At 40.4% G+C, this 24,862-nt stretch overlaps 2 protein-coding genes and 2 long non-coding RNA genes across 5 annotated transcripts; 1 reads left to right on the plus strand and 3 right to left on the minus strand.

The window, feature by feature from the left end:
- Positions 1 to 1,218: 1,218 nt before the first annotated feature.
- crbn (cereblon) lies at positions 1,219 to 11,550 on the minus strand. 2 transcript variants are annotated; one of them, XM_034586901.1, is made up of 11 exons: positions 11,409 to 11,550; positions 11,018 to 11,130; positions 10,384 to 10,586; positions 9,850 to 9,999; positions 8,382 to 8,544; positions 8,067 to 8,129; positions 7,871 to 7,955; positions 7,606 to 7,721; positions 6,155 to 6,219; positions 4,424 to 4,555; positions 1,219 to 3,408 (listed from the first exon to the last, which is right to left on the minus strand). In XM_034586901.1, exons 1-11 carry the CDS (start codon positions 11,479 to 11,481, stop codon positions 3,219 to 3,221), a joined length of 1,353 nt encoding a protein of 450 aa, XP_034442792.1. In that variant the 5' UTR covers positions 11,482 to 11,550; the 3' UTR covers positions 1,219 to 3,218. The 2 variants fall into 2 exon arrangements, with proteins under 2 accessions (XP_034442792.1, XP_034442793.1); XM_034586902.1 differs by lacking the exon at positions 11,409 to 11,550 and adding an exon at positions 11,228 to 11,356.
- A 1,994-nt stretch (positions 11,551 to 13,544) lies between these two features.
- On the minus strand, positions 13,545 to 15,370 carry LOC117762310. The gene is made up of 4 exons (XR_004613998.1): positions 15,271 to 15,370; positions 15,144 to 15,170; positions 14,655 to 14,677; positions 13,545 to 13,856 (listed from the first exon to the last, which is right to left on the minus strand). It is a non-coding gene; the product is annotated as an uncharacterized LOC117762310 (long non-coding RNA).
- Positions 13,742 to 17,019, plus strand: LOC117762311. Its single transcript, XR_004613999.1, has 3 exons — positions 13,742 to 13,878; positions 15,318 to 15,319; positions 17,008 to 17,019. It is a non-coding gene; the product is annotated as an uncharacterized LOC117762311 (long non-coding RNA).
- pa2g4a (proliferation-associated 2G4, a) lies at positions 16,912 to 24,495 on the minus strand. Its single transcript, XM_034586903.1, has 13 exons — positions 24,266 to 24,495; positions 22,504 to 22,632; positions 22,134 to 22,239; positions 20,639 to 20,708; positions 20,443 to 20,535; positions 19,776 to 19,839; positions 19,479 to 19,557; positions 19,262 to 19,340; positions 19,003 to 19,136; positions 18,494 to 18,588; positions 18,276 to 18,403; positions 18,129 to 18,182; positions 16,912 to 17,635 (listed from the first exon to the last, which is right to left on the minus strand). The coding sequence occupies exons 1-13, from the start codon at positions 24,345 to 24,347 to the stop codon at positions 17,573 to 17,575; spliced, it is 1,176 nt and encodes a 391-aa protein (XP_034442794.1). The 5' UTR covers positions 24,348 to 24,495; the 3' UTR covers positions 16,912 to 17,572.
- Between the last annotated feature and the right edge of the window lie 367 nt (positions 24,496 to 24,862).

Below are 24,862 nucleotides of genomic sequence, written 5' to 3' on the forward strand. Positions count from 1 at the left end.
ACTAGCAAACAAATTTCAGTGAGTAGTTGTTCAAGGTAAAGCACAGATTTAACAGACAATTTAACACATTACAAACAGTTTCATAAAGCAAAAGACATTACTGCAGAGTAGCAGAGAGACATAATGATTTCTGATGCCAAAAACAAGTCTAGATCATCACGTACACCAAGCTGATCTGAGAGATGAGAAATCATGTTGCATGCATGTGTTGATGAGCCATAACTATTACTAGAAATGCTGTTGTTGGAGGGATCCTCACGCCCGAGTCTTCAGTGAAGCGCAGTGGTCAACGTGTCTCCTCTCCAGCTCTTAGAGGCTCATAAGACCCTCGCTGTGCCTACACACAAATGATCCTCCATGCACGTGTATGTGCACGAGAGATGATTACAATTCAAACATATGCAGACACAAGAAAGCCCACAAACACAAGAAGACACACGTGGAATTAGACATCATAGAACCTTTTACCTGCTTGTCAAATGTAAATTAATCATCTCAACACACACCCACACACACATCCAGTGTTCTTCAGTCTTTGTGAGGACCCTCTTTACCTCAACCAATCAGGTTGTTAGATTTCCATGAAACTTGGTGGAAAGATGGAACACGGGCTATGAAAGAACTCATCTGGACAAAGGCGCAGATTTAAGATTTCTTTTCACATTCTTTTGCAAGATGTTCCCGTTGTGACAGATTTCTCAGAGAATAATTCATGGATCTAGATGAAAAAAAATCTGGCATTTTTATGGGACTGATATTTATGAGATCCAAATATGAATCTGGATCTTGTGAATTTGATAGTTTCATAAGGGGGCTGTTGGGACTTGATGGAGGAATGTGCTCTTGTAAATGTCCACTCTAGTTTGTCTTTCTGTCTCATTTAATTTTTGGAAGCGTTCTAGATAAATGGGCTTTATCGATGCATGCAATATGGTGGCCTGTCAGCCTTGGTGGAGGTATGTCCTTTCTGAGCGCCCTTCAAGTTGACATAACGGATTCCACTATAGCCCCTTAGCATAACCTTAACCATCCCAACTAAATACCCCAACCTTTACACTAACTGTAATCTGAGCCTTCAAACCAAAGACCGGCCAAAATGTTCTTACATTGTCGTGTCTGTAACCTAAACCGGCTTCAGACCAGTCACATGTTTTAATGTTGTGTCTGATCCGTGTACACAACATCTCTGGTGACAAACACATGAGAATGAGAACAGGGTCACAGGATAATAACTGGATGTTTATTTCATTCTGTGGTACAGGGGGTGCAATGGAAAAACAAGCAGAGGCTTTCTTTGGAACCACGCCACTGATTGATTTCTTCAGTGAAGCATTTTATTGTTGGGATGAATGAAAGTCCGACAGCCTGGCAAACACAGAACTAGTGATATGACAAGAGAATTTGACCAATAGAGATGTTACACAAGATTTTATGAATCACTCTTTTGGTGAAAACTCTTCTTATTGATGTGGTGATATGACATCAAACTTGAGAATTACAAGTAAATGTTTGGACAAGATTTCTTCATTTTTTCTTAATTGAAGTATTTTCTTAAGAAGCTCACGTTTTCAGATTTCCCTACTACCACAAGAATATAAGGATCAATGAAAAGATTCAACAAAACCAATACATTGTAATTTGTTTTCCTTTAAAGGACAGTTTGACTTAAAAAAAAAAAAAACAATTTGCTTTGACACAGAAAGTTAGATGATAACTTTACAGCAAGGAGCCACTTAAGTTTTTTTATTTATCCTAAATATATAAGTGGTACCGATCGTCTCATCTAATTCTCTGTAAGAGACCAAAATGTCAAACTGTTGCTTTGGGGAAAATTCAAAAAACATTTCATTAGACAGACCAACACCTTCAGATTCCAGGTGTTTTCTCATTGAGTTCAAGTCCTGTGCTTACTGACAACAAGAGTTTAGTCCAACATGTGAGATTTGGGAAATAAGAGTCAGTTTCTACAAACAGTAGAACAGCAGTTATATTACCCAGCAAATTCTATAATTGCCTCTTATTTACATTTACACTTAAACAAACGTGAGCCAGCGCCTTACGACAATATCCCAAGTAAGATCCTGAATCCTGTGAGACTATGAACCAAAGACAAACCTGAAAAAAGATGAAATTAAATCAAAAGTCTCATCATCACTTTGCCATTTTTAATCTTTCATTCACGTCTGCGTTTCGCTGCTTTATCACATTTGTCAGAAGACACTGAGCTGGAGCGTAGGCACAGCTTTCTAATATGCCACACAAAATGAACAAACTACATAAAGAAGGCTCGTCTCACTCTGTCTTCATTAGCTCTGACCTTTACAAAAAGAAAACAGTCCGCCAGGAGACGTCTTAAATTTTCACTTGTTGAACACAAGGATGACGCGTTGACTCCTGACCCACATCATCTGACATGAAAATGACCTTGAATACAAAAACACACACCAATTATATCAAGTATGTTGCACACTATCATAATTTTCACCTCAGTGTTTTGGTTTATTACACAAAACTGGTGTGACAATAAATAAAACTCTCCACACATGAATAATGATGGACGTTAAATTTGTTTCCGATTTTCTTGCATACAAAAATACATCCGATTTAATTCCGATATTCAAAATATCCTCCTATCGTGTTCGATCTACACTGACATGAGGCCACTTTCATTCAAACAGTTTCCTCCGCTGACCAACAGCAGCTGAAATGACAAAAAACACATCTGAGAAACCGCAAAGCGATCTGACTGCTAAGTGGATTTACTGTTTGCTGAGGTTGTCTAACGCAGCTTACCTGTCGATGATGATCTCAACTACAGACAGTCACACCCTCCATTATAGAGATTAGAGGGGAAATGATACATTAAGCATAGCCTTTGTGTTCGTATGTGTTTGTGTTGTAAATACCAAGAAAATGGCTAAAAGTGGAGCTGCATGCTGGGATGTCACAGCGTATAGAATCAGTCTGTTCGATCTGTTACTTTTCATTTCCGTCTCACTTTATCACAGCGCATAGTGTCGTCTCACCACTGCCTTCTCATTTAAGAACCTTTAAGAACAATCATCGCCTCCATCCTGGCCAACTGACCTTTTCACTAATATGATGGATTTGTTGCCAGGGGTGACAGGAGTGATGCATTGATTACTAATGGTAATCGCAGCTATAGATAGTGGCTGAAGATCCAGACTTGAGGAGGGGGCGGGTTTCATGGACTGACGTCACAGGCAGAAGAGGCGAGAGCTGCCCCTCCCCTCCTCCTCGTCGCCCTCAACCTGGGGGATGCGGGGAAGCATTGCAGAGCGGGTCAGACCCCAGAATCGAGGCGGAGACAAGTCCTTCTTGGTGGCAGTGAACTTCCAGCCCATGTGAGAGCCGCAAGTCCGGCACTGAGCGATAGTCCAGGCGTACCTGACGGCAGAAGAACAGGGCAACATATGTCACAATCGTCTACAGATATGCTTCCAGAAATCAGTGTAATGATTCCAGAAATCCCCGTCTGTATGTGACTCACACGTCTCGAGAACCTTTCATCTCATGCAGGAATCACAAAATCACATGTAAAGTGAGCTCAGAGAAACTTTTATAATAAATATGAAAACAGCTTCTGCACAATGAGGTAACAAACAGCTAAACTTTTGCCACTGATCAAAACCTACACAATGTTCATCAAAACCTTTATTTCACATTTCATGGATATATTTTTCATTACAAATCCTCAATGCCGTCTTTGATGATTAGTATTTTATAAATGCAACAACCAACTTATGTCAGAGTCCACCATGATTTCAGAGCCTCTTAAAGCGTCCTAATAAATGAAAATGTAGCATAGCAATAGATCAACATATTGATCAATGCAGATCAATTTAATTCTCTAATCATAAACGAAATATTCCACTGATCAGCATCTTGTCAGGGTCTCTTGAAATTTATATTTCAATTAATTTCCACTCATGAGAGAATAATAATGTTTTATTATTAACAGGAACTAAAACTAGATGTCATTTTAGTTTTAGTCTGATTTGATAGTTTGACAGTTTTGAGCCTGAGTGAGGTCTCAGTCCCTGCTGATCTCTGCTGAAGCCTTGTATTGTACAATGACCCTGGACCACAAACAAAAAGGAAGAGATGTTCCATCAAAAATAAAAGACATTACTGTTCATGATAAAACACAGTAATGCCAAAGACTTTGAATTTCAGGCAGTGGGCAACATCAGAATGGATTAAAGCTGCACCTTCAATGCAACGTGCCAGAGGTAGAGTGAGGTCTCACTCAAGTCTCATTTAAAAGGACACATTTATAAAAGCACTGAAAATCACAGTGACAGGTCTGAGTCATTCAATTTACTGTGTGTGTTATGTGTTGTATTATTCACAAGTCTGGGTGGGGGAAGAGAGCTTAATGGCATTAGTACGGCAGAGTTACCCTGGAAACCAGCTGTGCAGTGTGGATGGCCTGCCAACCAGGTTGAGGTTGTTGGCTTTGTAGACAGTCAGGGTTTCATGGACGTAACCGTGAGGGTTTACGTACGCCGCCATGGGGCCGTACAGAGACAAGCTGCAGAGAGACAAGAGGCAGGTGGAGGATGTCAGCAGCAGCAGTTACCATTTTATTAAACAGCTCAGCCAAAAAGGAAATATCAGAACGATCCAATGAGACGGAACGGAGACTTCATAAAAGGTATCAAACTCTGTAGGAAATGACAAAATCGAAATTTTAAATCTGCATCCACTGTAAACCAACCATTCAATACATAGACAATAAACTTGTGCATTATTCAAATCCACAAAGCAAGTAAACAGTTTTTTTAAAGATGCAACATACCGTGTCATGGTGAATATGTGCATTAAATGTGTATGATGAAAAACTGTAAACTGTTGTTAAACTTCAGTCATGGCCACTTATGTCAGAATAAGTATTGTGTAGTTTCAGTTTTGCAATGGAAGGTACAGAAATCATTTGGTGTTATACAGCCTGGGATGTTTTTATGGTATATAAGCTATAATCAATATTGTAAAATTAACAATGACTGTGTAATGTAGCATGTGTCACTGATAAATCCAAGTAAAATCGTCACATTCACAGATTCTCCTGCTCTACAGAGAGTCTTAGTGTCTTTGTTTTGGTTCTACCGCCTGCGACATCACTCTTTTGGTTCTGTGTTGCTGCACATTACTTGTCTGGGTGGAACGAGCTTCGATAAAGACACAGTACATTCTCTAAGTAACAGTACATTCTCTAAGTAGAGAATTGGTCACTGGAGGACAAGATATTTTTGGTGGAGACCAAAAACAGAGCTAGAAGGAGAAAACAAATTTAAAACTTGAAGAGCGCTTGGAGAGCAAATACCTCCACCTATGCTATGTCATGTTAAAGAAAGTTTAAAATAGAATCGCTGGATCCTTGTACAGTCAGCAGCAGAAACTTTACTTTGCGGAGTCATTTTCTCCAGGAGTCTTTTACTCTAGTCCAGTTGAAGTGTGGGTCCCTAATGGAAAATCCATTACCCCATATATATTATATATGTAGTGTTATTCAGAGGAAGTGTGCTTGAAAAGAAAAATAAACTTCCTAATATCTTCCTCAGAAACCATATTCAACACAGAATCACTCACTGAGATTATCTGGATGACCTCAGACAAAACTGTGAACTACAGAAACAGCTCAGGTTTTTTCTATTAATAAAAATACTAAAAGGTTAAATGCACTGAAAAGTTAAGGTTTCTGTCTTTGAGCAAAAATAAAGTAAAGATGTACAACTCCTTGATTGCATTTATTTTAAAAGTAAGACGAACAAATACTTCAGGGAAAGACCTTTGTGAATGTAGGAGAATAAAATGTTGCATCAGGTTATATTTTTGATGTTATTACCGAATTAAATGACTTCCTGTTTGATGTGAGAGGGCTGTCAGTGCTGATTATTAGACCAAATAAGCAGTACTGGCTTTTTAGCTCTGTTTTGGTAACCTGCCAGATGGAAGAAGTTGGGACACCGTCAAGTGTAATATCACCAATGATTATTTACTTATTTCAAACAAAATGTCAAGTCTCTTGAAGCTTTTGTTAACACTGTGCTGAGAAGAATTTGGACCAAGTAAGCTACGGCATGTCAAAATACTGACGTAGGAGCTTTGAAGCAAAAATGATGTTCCTCACCTGAAGATCTCGTTTTTGGTGGTGATTTCTGTGTCCTGGCACTGCTTACAGCACAGGGACGTGCACTGAGGAGGAGAGAATAAAGAGAAGTGTTTACAGAATATACAGATGTCAAATTGTTCTCACTGAGGATCCTAGTAAACAATCAGACAAGAGCCGTTAGCTGGGCGACATGAGGTCAGACCTTCAGTGTGACCAAGGAGCAGAGCAGACGATGGGCAGACACACATCCAGCGACAGCTTTACAGCTCCTGGTAATGCAACCATGGTACTTTGTGTTTAGAGCTTGTGTGTCACTCTCTTAACGTCTGTGATTAGGTTACAGTGAGACTGGCCTTCATCACAGGGAAATATTTGTCATTTCTGTCATTATAGAATCCAAAGTTAAATCATACTGAGAGTCCAATGTAAAATAATTTCTTTGATCGATAAATGTTTATGATCGCTTTCAAAAAATCAGATTCCACTTCAGGTACATACCATATTTTTGCTGATTTTAAACTTTAAGACTTCAAACTTTTATATTTTGATACCTTTGTGATATCTGCTTTTTAAGTACCTGTCGGTTATTGTACATCTATAATGCAATATTATTTAGGCCTGGAGTAAAACCTGCTTTAACCTTTTCTTTCATGATGTAGACCACATGATACCTCTCACCCTTCTTTTAACAAACCTGCCCAGCAAAAGAAGGAACATTTTGATCTCATGATGTCACAAGAGGGAAGGTTAGCTAAGGTTATTATGATTCATCATGGGGCTGACAAATGGCAATCCATCCAGTTGTTGTCTAAATATTTCAGTGTGGACCAAAGTGATGGATGGAGGATGCAGTCCCAGGTCGACTGTGGCTGAAAAGAACCTGTAACTGCCCTGACACACAGGACTGAGTGAAACCAGGACGACAGAGGCCAGACTGCATTGTACTGTTTATATTGAAAAGTGGATGTTAGTGGAGAGGAGAGGAAGGCAAGATAAAGTAAGAACAGCTTCTTTAATCTGGATCCAACTCACCATCACATTGGAATTTCAGACAACACATGGATAAAGTCACTATGCTCAGTATAGACTTTACTGTAGGATCTGTCTGCTGAGGAAATAGATGTTGATAATGACCCTGATGTATATTGTGCGTGGACTATTTATCTTTTAAAATTTATTGAGGAATTAATCAAACTCTCTTTGCTGATCTTGAACTTAAGAATGTAGACACTCTTTTGGTTGTGAAGGTCAACTGAGTGTCAACACACTGGTCACCTCCTGTCACTCATGGTTAAATACACCAAAGAACATCAGAGGCAGAAACAGATACACTCAAAAACCACACAGACTCTTACAGCACAAATCAAACCATGAGGGAAACGATAGCTGAGGCTGCAGGGTAAAAACGAGACTTAAAGTTTGGTGTGTTGGGAGCAGGGACGCGGGGTCACCTGGGACGTTTTCCTTACCCGGTCCATGATGTCCAGTTCACAGCGCAGTCTCTGGATGGCGCTGCCTATCTTCAGCAGCTGGAGTCGCAGAGCATCGTCTATGGGCAGACAGGCTGCCACTCTGTAGGAGAAGTCTGACAGAAACCAGATAGGAGTGAGAGAAGGAGGGATGAAAGCACAAAGGACAGAAACAAAGAGGCGAGCATGTGAGTGGACACGTGTGTGTGTGTGTGTGTGTATACACGTCTGTGATCCATCTGTAATAAACAGAACAGAGGCTGACCTACGGCGTTCGTAGGGAGGGAATCATCCTTCAGATTCTCGTCCCATTCGTGGAGGTGTTTCTTCACTCTGTTCATGAGCGACTCCTGTGAGGTGGAACACAAGAGCCAGAAATCAACGTGGTTTACATTCGCAGCTGTGTGGTGTTTATGTACTGAGGAAATTCCAAGGCGTGCACGCAGGGCTGATTTACTCACAGAGTCATAGAGTGCATAGACCCAGGGCGGCCACGGCGTCAGGCTGGCACAGTGAAACTTCCTCTGTGATGAACAACAGTCGAACCATTAGTCAAGTCAATCTGATCGGATTCTGTTTCCTCGCTTTGCACTTTGTGAAGTCCTGCACGTTGACACCACTTTAACTTTCTGTGTATGTTTTCATTTAAAAAAAGCTGCAGCAATAACACATTTAACTATGATTATATTGACAGAAAGTTAATTGGCAGCTAGTCTGATAATCAATCAATTTCTTACGATTGCTGCACAGTTCTGATGTGTGTCTGTGTGTCTGACCTGTTGATATTTAGTCCACCAGCACTGGGACTTTTTGCAGCTCTGGTTTGTGGGTTTGGAAGAAGGGTGCATGTGGAGCCTGGTGAGGGGCGTGAGCTGCACGGCAGACAGGGGATCTGGAAGGATTCGCTCTGGAAGGATCTGTACTTTGGCTTGTCTGATCCTGGAGGAGAAAAACAGAGGGAGACGATGACAAGAGGCTGTGGAACAACCGACAAGGAGGGAGGGAAATGTGAAAGAGTGCAGTAGAAGTCAGATGAAAGTGAGGAGATGAGTAATTGATTAAACAACTGGTTGCTGGCTGGAAGATATCTGGTGTATGACAGGATGTTTGTAAATGTGAGGTGATCATAAAAAGGTGTGGTATGTACTTTTTCTCAGCAGGAAGAACTCATCATCCGAAATGCTCTCAGTGAGCTCTCTGAAGCTCTCTGAACTGTATGTCATATGGTCTGATATTAAAAAAAAACTAATTTAGGGATGTCAAACTAAAGGACAAGAAATCACTAAGTTTCAAATTGAATTCAAAATTCAAGGACAGAGACTTGTCATGTCTATTTGCTTCTCAAGGGTCTTTAGCAACATTACTTAAAAAAATAATTAAGTTATCTGTAGAATTGCCCTTTACATTCAAGAAATGGTGTCATGGTATAATATATAATATATTTATCCTGTGTGGCAGTGAAAATGCCCGGTCAGATTAACAATCAAATAAATATAGTAAATATCACTGCACACAGAGGCCACCACAGCAGCTTCCATTTGACCGAGTGTTATCTTGAAATCTACTCTTATTAATGTCACTTGCAGGACAAGAAGAGGTCAACCGGATTATGTCCAGCCATTTGTGTGGTTTATATAATAACAACTACAGAAAGACGGAAATGAGGACTCCCGTTTTATGGAAAATAAAATGTAACAATTTCCTGAGCAGTGGAGGATGTATGCACGCATGATCTATAGTATGACTACAACAATTGAATAAGCAGCAAAATTAGCTATTTATTGCTGAGCGGCATTTTATTGCAACCAATTATTTAAAGAACAAAATAAACCCTCAAAAGAATGAACATTAACTCATCTTTAAGGAACAACTATAAATCTGATCTAAAACTCAAAAGTGCATGTTGAATAACATGTGAATGTGAATAAGAGCTGCACAAATAAATACAAGTGGTTGAGACTGGCTGATCACTTCTTCACTGTTTAAGACGATATGAGGAGTTAGGGTGCCCTCTAGTGGTGAACCAGGGGACCACTGTTTTTGAGTAATTCTGACGCTGAAAGTGCAATCGTTGCACGGAGCTCCACATAATGGCTGATTAAAACACACATACCAGTATGAAATTAGTTTGAAAACCTGCATGTCTCTTAGTCCTGATGACTATTGTGAGAACCAGTGTTTGTCTTTATTCAGTGACAGGGACATTTCATAAGAGTCCTGGTTTATGGGGCCAATTCAACTTACCCATCTGCTTGAGTTCTTATCTCATGGACCTTGAACCTCTGCCTCCCCACAGCTTTCACTTTGACTGTTTCAATGCCGTACTCCTGCTCCTCTCGGTACGCATAGATTTCAGCTGTCGTCCCAAACTCGGCATCAAGCTCACTTGCATCACTGCAGGAATAGACATAAAACAAAGCCATTAAAATTAGACAGCACTCCATTTGTAGCATTGCACTGTATGAGGGGAGTTAGACAAATGTGGGTATTTAACATTGACCAGGCTTAGATGCTCTAATGGTATCCCAGGTTTTCTGTTTAAAATGTGACCATTTCTGGGCTGAAGCGGAGTGACCCCTGACGACATCTCTTGGACTTTGAATAAGCTTCACCAAGTGTCACAGAATGCTCATCATGACTCGTAAACAATTTTATGTGGGGGATATCAGTGGAGTGTCCATTTAACATATATAATAACCGAATGTTTCCCATCCATCACATGAATCCAGTCAGAGATCAACATCAATGTTCTGCAGAGGCAATTCCATCAACTTGTACCTGTGTGCGAGCACAGCAAATGTGCGGTCTTTCTGGATGACGCTCCTCATCATGCTGACCTCCTGTGGCCTGAAGAGCTGAAGAGGAAGCGTCTGTCCCGGCACCAGCATCACAGCCGTGTGTGGCAGCACAGGGATGGTCTGACAGCTGTCTTCATCATGGACTGTGCGGCCGTGAAACTCCTCCATGTCTGCACCCAGATACTGTCCAGGCAGGGGTCAGAGTCAGCACAACACAACAGGACCACAAGATGACCACAACAGATGCAGAGGACTCACAACACAGCTCTGTGAAGGCTTAAAAAAATGCTGGGTCTGTGTTTTATGGCCCTGAAGTACAAATCTCAACATCATTACACAACAACAAATCACGGTAAAGGTAACTGCTCTTCGCTGAATGGATGGAGAAAGGAAAATGCTGACAAAACATATTATTATTTGCCATTTTGTGCTCTTATTTCTTGTTGTGTTTTTGTATCTACCGTTGTGGTTTCTTATTTGTTATTGTGTTTTCTTATTGCTGTTGTGCTTTGTGATTTGTTGTCTTTTGCACTTCAGGGCCACCATAGAAGTTGCACATGTGTGGTATTGAATATGTAGAAAGACATGACACGTTACACTGTGGCATCACTCACAGCATGGGATGTGGGAAGACTTTGGTCAAAGGTGATGATGTTGTGCTTCTCTGCATCTTCACTGTCTCGGTCTTCAGTCTCCATGCCATCTTCATCCTCCTCTTCCTCATTGTCTGTTATAGCACAAAGACAAAAGATGCTGTCAGAGAGGCTAGTTAGCTCCCGGGGTGTCTGCTGACTAACACCCCAGTGGCAGCTTCATCAGCTTAACAAATCAAAGTGACGCTATTAAATGAACGGAAAGCGAAAGCAGTGGTTTCAGTCAGGATGAGATATCTGTACAGTGGCCCGCTGTGCAGCCATGCTATGTTAGCAAGCCGTTAGCCGGGGGATCAGATCAACTCTCTGCAGGTGACGCTGCGAGCGGACTTTCTGTGAGTTTAACTGTCACCTGGTAAAAGTTGTAGCTGGTTTCCCATGTTGTCGTTGATGTTGTCTTCGTCTCCAGCCCTCTCGTCAGCCATATCCCTGTGTTTACAATACTGACACTTCTTCTTCTGCGGCCTCCTCGGTGAGCTGCGGTTCCACAGCGCCCCCTCTCGGTTAGAGAGAATCACTTGCGCCAAAAGAAGACTAGAACCGAAATAAAATAAATCGACACTTCCACAAAATAACATATGTCACAGTACTGAGATTAACTTTTGAAGAATAAATGGAAATTATATCAAATATGATTAAGGAAGTACATTTGAGGTACAGCAGACAAGCAAATAAGTGAGTCAAACGTTATTTTATACACATATCCATTGTACATGTACATTTTAAATGTAGGTTATAAACCACCTGTCAAACACCTGTGGAGAAAAACTACTGGAAAAAACACGACAGTGTAAAGTACTGAATTACATTTACTTAAGTACCATATGTGCTGCTTGTACTTTTTCTTTTATGCAAAACATTAATCTACTTTTACCACATTTCAGAAGGAAATAATGTACTTGTTACTCCAGAACTGATAACCATAGTTATAATTGCATGTGAGTGTCTTAAAAATCATGATAAAACTATATTACAGGTTGGGCTATTACCAAAATCCGGCTGTTTATATGCATTTCTTTCAAAATAAACATTGATTTACTAAACGAAAATGTATATTTATAAAAGTTAACTAAATACGGTCATAATATAATATTTCACAGTCCAATACAAGTTTAAGTTAACTCCTTCTGACAGACACTATTACTGTACCTGCACTGAGCCTGGTAAATGCCTCACCGTTTGGTTAAGTCTCAAAGAAGGTTAATATAGTGTGAGAGAGGAGACTCTGCTGAACACTGTGTGGAGGTTACGCTTGTGCTGTCAAAGATGTGGGAGTTACAGCAACTTTAAAAGTGTCCCTCTTCCTGATTTTCTGGACTCGTTAATGACTGAAGTTGCTGAGATGGAACCTGAACCACAGAGGCTGATAGTTGATATTCTGTGTTACTGTGTTTTGGTTGTTCCCTGAAGTAAAATAGCACACATTCTCCTACCTTCCAAAGAATGATTGTTTTTTCTCTTATGAAGAACTGCTGTGGAGACACTGTCAAATTTTGCCCTGAAACATGTTTGTGTTGAAGGCAGTTTTCACATTTTCTCCACAGAGTGGTTTATATTTTTGTTAAAACAGCATTTCCAAATTACAACAATGGAACAGTAATTGACTGGTGTCTTTGTGTAAACTGGAAAAAGATAATAAATGTAAGAGGGTAAAAGAAGAAATATAACCGTTTCCTTGGAATTGAATTGAATGTTGGAATTGTGCAGGACGGGTAAATACAAAACATCAAACTTAGATATCAAAGTGTTAAGAATTATTACTCAACTGTGTAAAGGGAGTGTTTTATGGATTTTTAAAGATTCTAAAATCTTGTGTTTTACCTAATATGCTAAAAGTGTCTAATTTATTTCTCTTCTCTATGTACTTGAATTATTTAATGAGATGAGCGGTTTGTTTATGATGCTGCATTTGTTGTTTATGTAGTGGACCACAGGGAAAATACCCAATGCTTCCGCCATTGCTAATAGGGATCCTAATAAAAATTGGTTTGTTAGAGAAATGCATCCTCAACTTAAACATCCTGAATAATGTGTGGATTCATTTGACATCTTGATCAATGACTGAAGCTAGGATGACCGCAGGATGGGTGTGGTGCCTGCAACATGTGATGTCCAACCTCCCTCAAACCAAATGGTTATTGATCCACACTGCTGGCCACTTGTGGTGCTGCGCTTTACAGCAAAAACCTACACCATTAGTGGGAGACATCTGTAATTGATGTTCCCCTGCATAGCTAGATGAGATTTGTGCAGCAACACAATCAGTGCTTCCAGGATTCCAACCAATATAGCCTTCTGTCATCTCTGCTCCAGCATTCGATGATGTTGAACCACGGTTAAATCGTAATGAGGGTTAGAAGTAACTTACATTTTGACACCAAGAAAACCTGAGCTACAGCTTATAGAACACTGTCCTCCACATTGTTAAACAATAAGCACCAACCAAAACTGATATGTAATAATTAAGTTAATAGGCGGGAACAGGGTAAACTTTTAAACAGTGTTGATTTATTGTTCAATACACCACATGACAGTTGGCAAAACAGTATGTGTAACGGTCCATGAACACAGCAGCTGCTGTTCTGATGTTGCAAAACCGGTCCAGCGTCTTTGCCGTCTTCCAGGCCGACATCCACGAGTCGTGCCGTCCTCTGAAAACAGGGTTGGGCCTTTGTTTCACTGATGGCAGCTCCACAGTCCACGCGTGTCAGTCGTCTGGAGGGGCTCGGACGAGATCACAGCTGCAGCGATGAGGGCTTATTTGGACCTCTGCCTCATCTTCCTCCTTTTACGCTTCAGCCTATTGAAAAGAAAGTGCAGCTGTCAGCACAATGTACAAAGGTTTCCTGGTACCTAACCCATTATAGAGCACATCAGGACAGATCATTTATACTTTTACATGTCAGCAGCATCAGTCCAGAACCAATGCTATAATCTGATAATGTAGGTTGAATCCCAACTGAATAATTATTGCAAATATAAGTTGTGATTGGAAAGATATGTATTGATTGGACATACATCTATGACAAGCTATACATTTAACTGTAACAGAAATTGTGTTAAGACCTTTTCTCAAATTGAAGCTTGTTGATGAACCAAATGTTAAATTTAGAGAATGCAAGGCACTTAATTATTAATCATTTAATGAGCATAATTAGAGCATTGCTTAATCAGCCAGACTAAGGCCATGATCATATGATCCTGCCTTCATCTTCCAGTACAGGACAGACTTTTAAGCACATGTCATATACATTTAATGTCCCATCAACTGTTCATCTTAGTTTAAGGAGTAAAACTGCGATGGCTACCAGTGAGTTTTAACACATCACTAGAACTTCACTACATCTACCTTAGTGCAGTCATTATATCAATAGTGTAAATTTCAGCTGTAGCCAGTAAACTACTATATTGTATTGGTCAAGGTGGTGATGTTGAGAGCAACATTTAAAATGTTCAACCAAAGATTGTCTACTGGGATGATCAATAGGAGACATTCTTATTCAGCATGAGTACACGTGCTTTTCAAATATAAAAAAAAATAAGCTATGACTAGAAAGCAGGTATTGTCAACATAACTGAGTGGATCATTGATGCTTACCTGCGCATACGCTTCTTCCTCCACTGGAATACAAAAAGAGACAAGTATTAATGTGAAATCAAGATGTAAACCATGTGTCCCCCTCCCACTGACAGACAGCATGTTACTGTGCTGCAGACAGAAGCTGCACATAGATCTTAAATAAGTAATAAAGGCCTGTTTGTTAATGTCCAGAAAACATGGGCGATAAAAGCAGCTGCATGTGATAAAGGGTGCAGCGCTGCAGACCCCGCAGCGTGCAGCACTGAGGCCTTCAGGTAGCATTAGCATTACTCAGCACATGGTATTGTACTATTAGCTGCTGACGCCAACATAAATACTGCTGTTAAAACACTGGAGGAGAGACTGAGCAGAGACATTTAAAGAGAAGGGTAAAGTTAACAAGGTGTTAAACAGCAGGGTTCTTAGATATGTTAGCTTGTTAGCTAGCAGCGTCGACTACAAGGGAACAGGAAACAGGAAACAAACAAACTATAAACTCCATCTTACCTTAGCTCTCATCGTGTGGAGAAGATTCTGTGGAGATAAACACAACAAGATTAGTAAGAACTGCGGATGATTAACAAAAAGTAGAGATTCGTTTGGATTGGATCGGAGGCGAAATGTTGCTGCGTACCTCGAAGCGAAAAGAGCATGGAAAGAGGATGTGACGAAGGACGAGAGCGGTATTTATAGGGGTTGTGGCGTCGTCCGATCATACTTGAATCATGGGAAATGTAGTTCAAATGGGCAGACGAGCGCTTTGGCCGCTCAAAGGCAGAGATGGAAGTAAAGGTATTAGAATAACTGACGTAAAGTACTTTGTTAGAAGTAAAAGTTCTTGATTGAAATGTTACCTGAAGAAAAATAAAAAAATAAAGTATTATCACCCATTTACATGAAAGTAAAAGTATCAATATATGTAAAAATGAGTAAAAATCCTGTTTTCAACACTTAACTGAAGTAAAATAAAATAAAAATTTGAATGTATCTAAGAAAAAAAGTTCTGTAGTGAAAGGTCAGTTGAGACTGAGATAGTTTATGTTCATTATCCTGCGGTTAAATAGACTGTTCCCTTTGGGCGTTAAAATAACAGCCTTTTCTCCCAATCATCTAAAACAACACATAATCTTGTTTAAAGAAAACAACTATTCATCACTGTTTGGAAAACTCTTATAAATTAACATTTGCAAACGTTGTGGCCCAATGATGACAGGCATGTCTTTTTCTAATTGATCATAGGATACTGGCTTGATATAAACCAAAACAAAAGAAAGAACGTAGTATGCACAAAATGATGCAAACTTCAGGGTGTGTTATGGATAAAGATCCATCAGTTTGTTATTAAAAGTGTTATTGTACATCATTATGTGTGAAATTTAATAGAAAATCAATAATGCCTGGACAGGTGAGTTACTTCACCACTTGATTTGTAACAGATTTAACCACATATATCATAGGATACTACCTCTGTGTAAACATCTTACAGGCTGTATCCCAGCTCTTCTCCATTACATTTTTTTATCTTAAATCCATATTGTTTGAACATAAAAAGGAAGCAGTCTTGATATTTTGGTTCAAGTATTTCAGACTTTGACAAAGACCTTCACAGAAAACAAACAACCGTATGAAAATGTTTTTATTTCATTAGATGTATAGTTCCATCAACCACTGACCAAACAAAGCAGAATTTTACTTTTCTTGACACGTTGAACTGTTGACAAATCCGACTCAACACAGTCCCTGTTCTTTAGATGAAACTCTGCCCTTAGAGGATTTGTCACTGGTCCAGCTCAGCTTGTTCTCAGGTGTCACAACATGAATGATGTCGTAAAGCAAGAAACAGGTATCACAAATAGAAAAGTCTCTCAAAACTGGAACATGAAGGTTTCTACCTTTTCATAAAGTTAAAGGGAAATGGCAGTAAACGTAGCATATTGTTCCCGTAAGTCAAAATCATTACAATTGTGTGTGTTTCTTTTTTTTTTACAGTTAAATATTCTAGTCTTCTGCTCGGGTTATTGCCTTAAAAACATCTAGTGACTAAAACATTTTAGTTTCATCAAAACACGTGGTCAGGTCATGATGATAGAAGGGTAAGTGTAAACCCTCATTACAACTAGCTCTGGAGCAAAAACAACTTGTATATTACATTCATTTTCAATGCTGAGTTACATTTATGGAGTTGCCGTTGTTCATCATCGGGACAAATTCACGATTCAACCCTTTACTGCATGGTGTGGTCAAGACAAATATAGATTTTGACACAGATGAAACGCTTATGGTCTTTAACAATGTAATATCATCCTTAAAATCAAGTATGATTTGAAGTCAGTTTGAACACATAGAAATAAAAATAACTTTGTTGCCAAAGGAAAAGCACACGCAGCATTTCAGTTGAAATTTCACATTGAAGAAACAGTGAGTCCCTCGTGAACTCAGACACACTGATGCCTTTACAATGAGATGACAAATATGACACCATTTTCTATTTACTAACCTTTTACTCAGTTTGGTGTCAATAATACCAACTCCCATTAAAACACAGTGGAAGCTTCGGTTTTACTGAAAAGTAAATTTCTTCTGCAAATTGTACAAGCATGAAGAAAACCAAAACATTTTAAAATTTACAAAACCAGGTATCATTTACACATTTACCATTTGGCAACATGTAAATTCTAAATTATTTGCAAATAGTCTTTAATTCCTGTTTAAATTAGGCGAGAATGCATCATGTTTTTCTTCAATGCAGCAAAGAGTTAAACATGTCGTCCAAGCAAGATCCTTCATCCACATTTTTCATGAATTCCTCAGTTTAATTTGTGTTATTAACACTAGGGGGAATGACTGACAGACAGTGTGGAGCAGTTTGTTGTGTCTTCTGTTGCTTCTCTGTGTGGTTTTGCATGTGTGGAAAGGCAGTGTTTAATTATTACAATTCATCCTGCTGCTTCGGTGTCCTCGGCTGGCTGACCAGTTGCATTTTCTGCCGTCTTTGAAGCCTGTAAGACGTGGAAAAAGGTCAGAAACAGAATTAATTGAGGTAATGTTAACCACATTCATAAGTAACATCTGGCTTTTGTCTGCCAAAGGAATGGATTCAATCTACATTCACCCCCAGGTCAAATGACTGTAGTAAAGACTAGTTGAACCGGCTCCTGCTATCAGTAATGGAAAGTTGGCACCCGGGTGAATGTGCTAATTTGGCAAGACCACGAGATGAGAGAGTGCCTCAGTTGTCAGTGCTTAGGTGACGTTGAACTCTACTGGCAGAGGGAAAGGAGTCATTCGCTTTTTTACTCTTGTTTGAAAACCCTGCGTATACTCGCTAATTTTGGTGTAAAATAGGAATGTGTTCGTTCTGCAGCTGGAAGAAACACTTCAGTGGGTTTACGGTAAAACAGTGAGATTTTCAAAGTCTAGTTTTGTTCATGGTACACACATGAAGCCTGTGAGCTCTGGATCACTCCAACATCGATTAAAATAACAACTCACCTTCTTTTTCTTTTTCTTCTGTGTTTTACGGCTTGCAGAGCTCTGTAGTAAAGTCTATGGAAAAGAGGAGACATTTCAGAATAAAATGTTTTACTTTCAGTTTGTGATGAAGGAGCTGCAGGTAGAGCCAGTCATTCACAGTCTTACCCTCAGCTCTGGATCCTGAACTTCATGCTCTGACTTGTAGAACTCTGGATCGAAGGGTCCGTTGGTGATTCTGTGAGGCCCGTTGGCCATGAGCAGCACTGTGAATTTAAACTGAGCTACAAACTCTCCTGAGAACAAAGACGCAGAAAGACGGAGGTGGTGAATAAAAAGTGACGACAAACAATGTAAAAAAAGAAGGTGCAGTTAAAAACGCTCACCCTCTTTCTCGTGCAGTACACTGAAGGGCTGTAACAACTCATGTTTGGCACACTCCACCACACCCAGACGGGCTTTAGCCTCATCCTCAAATGCCCTGATGGAAAATGTATGGTGGCATTAACTAAGAGCTTGAAGCCAAAATGTTCCACCTGATGTAAATCTACATAAAACTTCAGCAGGGGGTGAATTAGGTATAGCTGCGTTCAGACATGCACTGAGCTCCGGTGATTCTCCACACTTTCTCCGGAGAAAGTGCATGTGTGAAGGCAAATGTCAGAGTGAGAGCCTCCAGATTATCTACAGAATCCGATGTGAGAACACAGGGGATCCTCCGCTGGATTCAGAGCGAGCGAGTTGGGGGGGGGGTTGATGACGCTTCTAACACGTGAAAGATGCTAAATGGCAACAAAAACTGAAAGCCAATATCTCCGGGTGAAAAGCAGAGTCATACTCGTAGAGCACTGCAGGTCAAGTCTGAAAATGACTTATATTAGTGTGGTGTTCGTACCGAAGAGTGAAAGGCATGGCATCAAAGCGTCGTTCCACTTCACTGAAAAACGTTCTGGAGGTTTTCATCTTCAAGCCGTACTGCTTACTGGGGTCCCTCTTGTAAATGGTGGTCCTCAGACCTCCATCTCTGGCCTGGATGGAAATAACAGGACAGTAAAAACAATAAATGTCAATTCTTTACACTAAAGAACTTTTTGGCTACAGAGGAAATATGCACTTTCAACAGCACAGGTAAAAAGAAACAAGGGGACACTGACCTTCCCTTCTCCAGTGCTGATCAAAACGTCAACAGCAAAAACTTCATGTACCTCAAACTCTGCCTTCTCGTGGTCCTTCCTGAAAATTCATTAACAGCACTACTTGTCAATAAAAGTAATTCATATTATAAACTGAGTCTTAGCATTTATTACAATTCATAACACCCACAGAATGCTTTAGATTTCTCTTCCTTGACTAAAACATGACTAAATGTACCTTTGCTGGTCTGACGGATTTTGGATTATGGTCTTCTCTCCATCAATGACATGTTGTTTCAGCTGATGAGACAGCATACCTTTGAAAACACAGAGGCAGGCAGATAAAAATGTAATCAAAATTGGGGAAAGTGAACAGACATACCTGTACAGGGTTACAGGGTTACAGTCATCAATTATCTTCCTATTAAGTAAACAAATCCATTGCGATTCAAGAAGTAACATTAGGGAAAAGCCTAATTCAAACGTTAACACTCAATATTTCAAAGAGGGAGACAAACCTTTTACATTCACTCACCCTCAATAGGTGAGCATTTGAACGACTGAGCAATCTTATTCCAGGCGTCTGTCACTTGAGTGTTCTGACAGAGAAAAAAAACATCATTATTTCAACAAGCAAAACACAGTTTTAACTGACCAATTAAAATACAAAAACCTAAGAGCTAGCATGCAGACTAAAGAAAGACTCATTCTGGCTTGCATTTGAAACCATATGCAATAAAATGGTGTATTTTTCTATATGGTGGATACAGAGAAGTGGAAAGAGGAGCAGAACACTGGAGGAGCTGCAGTGTATTACATGACAGAAAAACCTGCTCAAAAAGAGGATTTTAACAAACAAACACACATTGCCTGAGTTTTAAGACCCATCAAAAGCCACTATAGTTTGTCATGTCGGCAAAAACAACTAAACAGATGTCTAATAAACTTGGTGGAGGGATGGGGCCCGAGGAAGAATCCATTAAATTTTGTTGTGGATTAAGATTAAGGGGAGGATTTATTCCCCTGGTCCATGTAACTGCCTTTTATGACAAATAAATCCTTTATCAGACCAATTCCTTTTAGAACAGGAACTAGATGTTTATGTGAAGGATTGCCCGGCCTTATAGAGGTATGTGTTCTACTGATTGCCATTCTAGTTAAGCTTGCGTTGGTGAAGACTGTGACGAGGGGGTTAAATGTACCTGGTTACCAGGTTTAACAAGGCGCAGAGCTGCTTCTGCACAGAGATGAGCCGCTTTGACTACGTCGGCTTTACGTCCTGTGATGGGGTTCTCCTGCAGAAATAAAACAGTGAGGAGGACATGAAGGTGAGCTCAAACAAGAAGACACAACACACAAGTATATATATATATATAAAAAGAAGAAGAATAAACTTGCCTTACTGGCTCCCACAACAAAGCTGTGAGCTACGTTGGCAATGAAGCCATCGACATGAACCCCGAGATCTCTACATAAAATAAGATGAAAAGAGGATGAGGTAACGCTAAAACAAAAGTTAATTTATTCCATCTTTAACTCCTATCCAGCTGTCAATATTATGTTGATGCAGGGGCCAATCAAATCAACTTGGAATGGACAAAATATGGATAACTATGTTCCACTTTGGAAAATTAAACTAATAAAAAGCTGAACAATAAGAGAAGGTCAGACAAAAACAAATCAATATCATCCGTTATGGTCATTAAACAGCAGATATAATCCAAGGTGAATTTCATTTTGGCCGTACATCAGCTGGAACACAGTGAAGGACTTATTGTGAATTCAAGGGAGCAGTACTTCAGACGACAGTAAGTTGAACAGACATGGCCAGACAGTTAGGATATGAGGGAAACATACAAACCTAGTGTGCGTAACCACATCCCCATGACGCATAACACACACTTAAAATCTACATGTAGCACAGAGGACATTACAGACGACAAAGACATTGGTGGCAATACAACAACTGAGATGAGCTGACTTTCTTTTTCGAAGCACAGCATCGGATTAGAAAAATCTGATAAAAGGGATTTGGCAGATGGATGACCATCAAAACTAAAATCGAACATATCACTCAAAAGACATGATAACACCTGACCTAAAAACATCAAATTTGTCGTTTGCCACACAGGACAGACAGAAAGACAAGCAATTAAGCAAAGTTCACACGACACGGTTTTCAGTTTCGCAACTCGTTGTCAAAAGCGCTCGATCTGCAGCCAGCAAACGCTACGTGTGAACGATTAGAGCGCAATCGCAGAAGTCGGAGTCTGCTACAATTCCAGACAATCAGATCACAGGAGGGGGTTAAGGTGGTGAAGCTACGGGTCATGCACAGTGGTGGGGTGCCCACTGTCTGTAATCGGGGGAAATCAATCAATTACCATGCATCTAACTGACAGGGTAACACAAACTCAACATGGCTTAAATTAACTGCATCGGGTTGGGACAGAAAAATGCGGCATGAGTCGCTCTGCATTCTTTACATTAGTGATGACCATTGAAGTGTTTCACCTCCTCCAACTTATGTATCATTCTATGAGCAGGATGACACAGAGGAGCAGGAGGAACCGTCGGATTCACCACGGCACTTCTCATGTGTGCTTGCGTGATCAAACGTAATTTGGAGACCAGACATACTAGTCAGAGGTTTCTCCTAGTGAAAGATCGTGTAGTGTGTGACCCCCGACGGCAGTGAGTTGTGTTGTATGAACTCACAACAACTGCAAGACTCCTGATCACAAGACAGCAAGTCATGTAGTGTGAACTTAGCTTTACTGATGAAACAGAGAGAATACCACATCACAGAGAGATGGGAGGACCAAACACTGGGGGACTCAAGACACACGAGGGAGGGAGAGGGGGTGACATTGTTGCAGAGCGGGGTGCCTACATTTTGACCAGATCCCCATCTTTAAATGTGTAGTCAGAGTCACTCTTCAGGGGAGAGAAGTGGCAAACACAGTTATTGACTGAGACGCTGGTGGGAAAGGCAATGCCTAGAAGAGGGAAGAGAGAACCACCAAGTCTTCATTTGGAAATCATCCACACGTTTATCAAGAAATCTAAACAAGGAAGGTGGGGGTGACATTTGAATCACACAATGTTACACTGTCATACTTAAACACAACAACAACCTGTGATTTAAAGTTACTAAAAACTGTGAAATCACAAACACTCAAGCAATGGTTTGAGTGACTGCATCTATGCTCTTCTTGATGAGTCCACCTCAGCTCAGACAAAATTGGATCCTCTTGACTCACCTTTCTTCATATCCTTCTCCTTCTTGAAGACCTTTCCGGTCTCAGCCATGATGTACGCGTCCCCCTTCTCACAGAGGCTGAGAACAGACACCCCAGGCGTGGCTGTTTCCACGACCAGACGCAGAGCCTCTGGGTGAGACAAACAGCAAACGATAGAGAGATGCAAGAGCAGAACAAAGTAGAGCATGAATGTGCTAGAGATACTGTGATGAGACCAGAAACAACAGCGAAACGATGCATTTCAGTTTGTTGACCCAACGCTCATCCAGTGCCAGGCTTAGCTGAGCTGCTTAGAATCTTACAACACAGATACAAATATATCTTTAGATAAAAGATATTTGCATAGATTGAAGTGTGCAGATGATTTTTTTTCCTCATTCTGTTTGTTGGTTAACAGTCAAATAAACACTGAATGCCCAAACATGAGTGATGATCAAAGAGGACTTATAGTGTAACAAGTACGAAAATAGAGTGATACGACAACGTACAACATTGGCAGCTGTTGGACATATATTATAGACAAGGTCCGAATTGGAAATGCGTCACGAAAATGCAGGGTACGCAAGTCTATGAACTAATATGATACCACATCTTTATAGTATATTAGTATATTAGATTCATCCGGATAAAACTGCAACTCTCTTTTCCTGGGAATCACTTCTTCTCCTGTCCAAAACAGAAGTTTGACAAAGATTTCATGCAGGAATGTCCCACCAGTAAAACGGGGACGTGAACAACACACTAGACTTCAATTATGAAAAGTTGCACTAGTGCTGGCAAATACAACACTACCAATCTCGTTTGAAAAGGGTTTAACCTGAGCCAGGTCATACAACTATGATAACAATCGTCACTTCTATAGAGGGTTAGTAGCATACAGCAGATAAATATACATTATATAAGTTGTTATTCTTGTAAATGCACAGGTATTTGATCGGCTGATCCATATATACAAATATCATAATATATGTATTCATATAATAACATCAAAATATTAGATGTGTATACCATTTTGGCATCAAAGAAATTATGTATATTGATTTGTTTGTGTATACAAAGTACAGGATTTTGTAGTTCTTTTATCTATTAACAGTTCCTTCGACGAATTTTCCTGAAAATATTTTGTGACGCTGACACTGTGACATGAAATGAGATCGACTGTGACAGTGATCATCCATATCTATGACTCCTGATGCCTTCTACACCGGTGAATGAAAGTATATTTATCTTAATGCATCTTAGACAAAAATCCAAGAAATATCAAACTTCTGGTTCAGCAAATGGACAGAGGGCATAAGAATGTTGGCACCTGAGTAAGGTTGCATCCTTCCAAGTACACCACACATTCAGCCTGCAGCATACTTGTCAGTGATCTGTCAGTCAAAGACTTTTAGACTAACTGACATGTTGTTCAGCTTGGTGCTGTCAGTCAGAGAATATTTTTTTTTAAAACACAGAGGCTCCACATCTGCTGACTGCTTCTCTTTACAGTTCACTGTACTGGGTCACAGACTGGGTTGGCTTGTTTGTCGGCGGCTAGGCAGCTAACAGAGGAGCTAGCATGAACTAAAGCAGAATCAGCAGAACCTGCTAGCAAGCTAGTTGCATAAGCATATGTGCTTTTCGACTGTTGCTGCTGTTGCTGCTGTTGCTGCTGCTGCTGCTGCTGCGGGGGAACTGACGTTAGCTGCTGCACCTCAGGCCGAGAATAGCGGGTTATCTCTCCCAGTCCCCACCAGGCTGCTGGTTCCCGGTGACTTACGGTTGGCGATGTCACCCCCCATCTTGTACTTGGTGACCACCAGGTCCTCGGCTATGGTCTGCGCTTGCTCGTCGTCGGACATGTTTGCAGTGAAGTTGCCGTCGCTCCTCAGCCCACAGAACAGCGACTGTAGCTCAGCTCAGCTCGGCTCGGCTCGGCTCAGCTCAGCTCAGCTCTGCCCGCTGCTGCTGACACGGGCCTCCAGCTGCCCCGCAGGCCCCGCCCACCACACGCTCCTCACGTCACGACGAGCCAGACCCGCCAAAACGTAAACATGCTGCACGATCCTGGATGTTTGTAAGAAGTTTTATCATAAAGTAATGTGTCTCTGATACACTGGGACCTGGTGTAGCCGGGGTCCATCAAGTCATTGTTCTTTGTTCAATACTTTCAAAATGATCTTAAAACAATTGTCAGATACCCACATGGACATTTAAGCAGTCTATTATTATGGCGGAATTACTAAATGGGTCTAATGGGTTGAGAGCCAACACCTAGATCCATCCATGCATCCAACAGAGGCTGAGGCTCAAAACTACTACAGAAGTGGTGATGGCCATAAAAAAGAGACAAAATAACTATAAACAGATTTAAAAC

This window comes from Hippoglossus hippoglossus, chromosome 5, assembly GCF_009819705.1.
Source record: "Hippoglossus hippoglossus isolate fHipHip1 chromosome 5, fHipHip1.pri, whole genome shotgun sequence".
In the NCBI taxonomy this organism is placed as follows: Eukaryota; Metazoa; Chordata; class Actinopteri; order Pleuronectiformes; family Pleuronectidae; genus Hippoglossus; species Hippoglossus hippoglossus.

Bases quoted from the DNA above. Each gene is read 5' to 3' on its own strand.
- crbn (XM_034586901.1), bottom strand. From the start codon at position 11,481: ATGGCTGACGAGAGGGCTGGAGACGAAGACAACATCAACGACAACATG. The intron at 8,130-8,381 runs GTCAGACACACA...TGTTCATCACAG, and splicing joins GGTGGACTAAATATCAACAG to AGGAAGTTTCACTGTGCCAG. The intron at 6,220-7,605 runs GTAAGGAAAACG...TCTCCTCCTCAG, and splicing joins AACTGGACATCATGGACCGG to TGCACGTCCCTGTGCTGTAA.
- pa2g4a (XM_034586903.1), bottom strand. From the start codon at position 24,347: ATGTCCGACGACGAGCAAGCGCAGACCATAGCCGAGGACCTGGTGGTC. The intron at 22,240-22,503 runs GTGAGTCAAGAG...TCCCTCTTCTAG, and splicing joins GGAGAAGGATATGAAGAAAG to GCATTGCCTTTCCCACCAGC. The intron at 18,183-18,275 runs GTAAGACTGTGA...TCTTTTCCATAG, and splicing joins TTCAGGATCCAGAGCTGAGG to ACTTTACTACAGAGCTCTGC.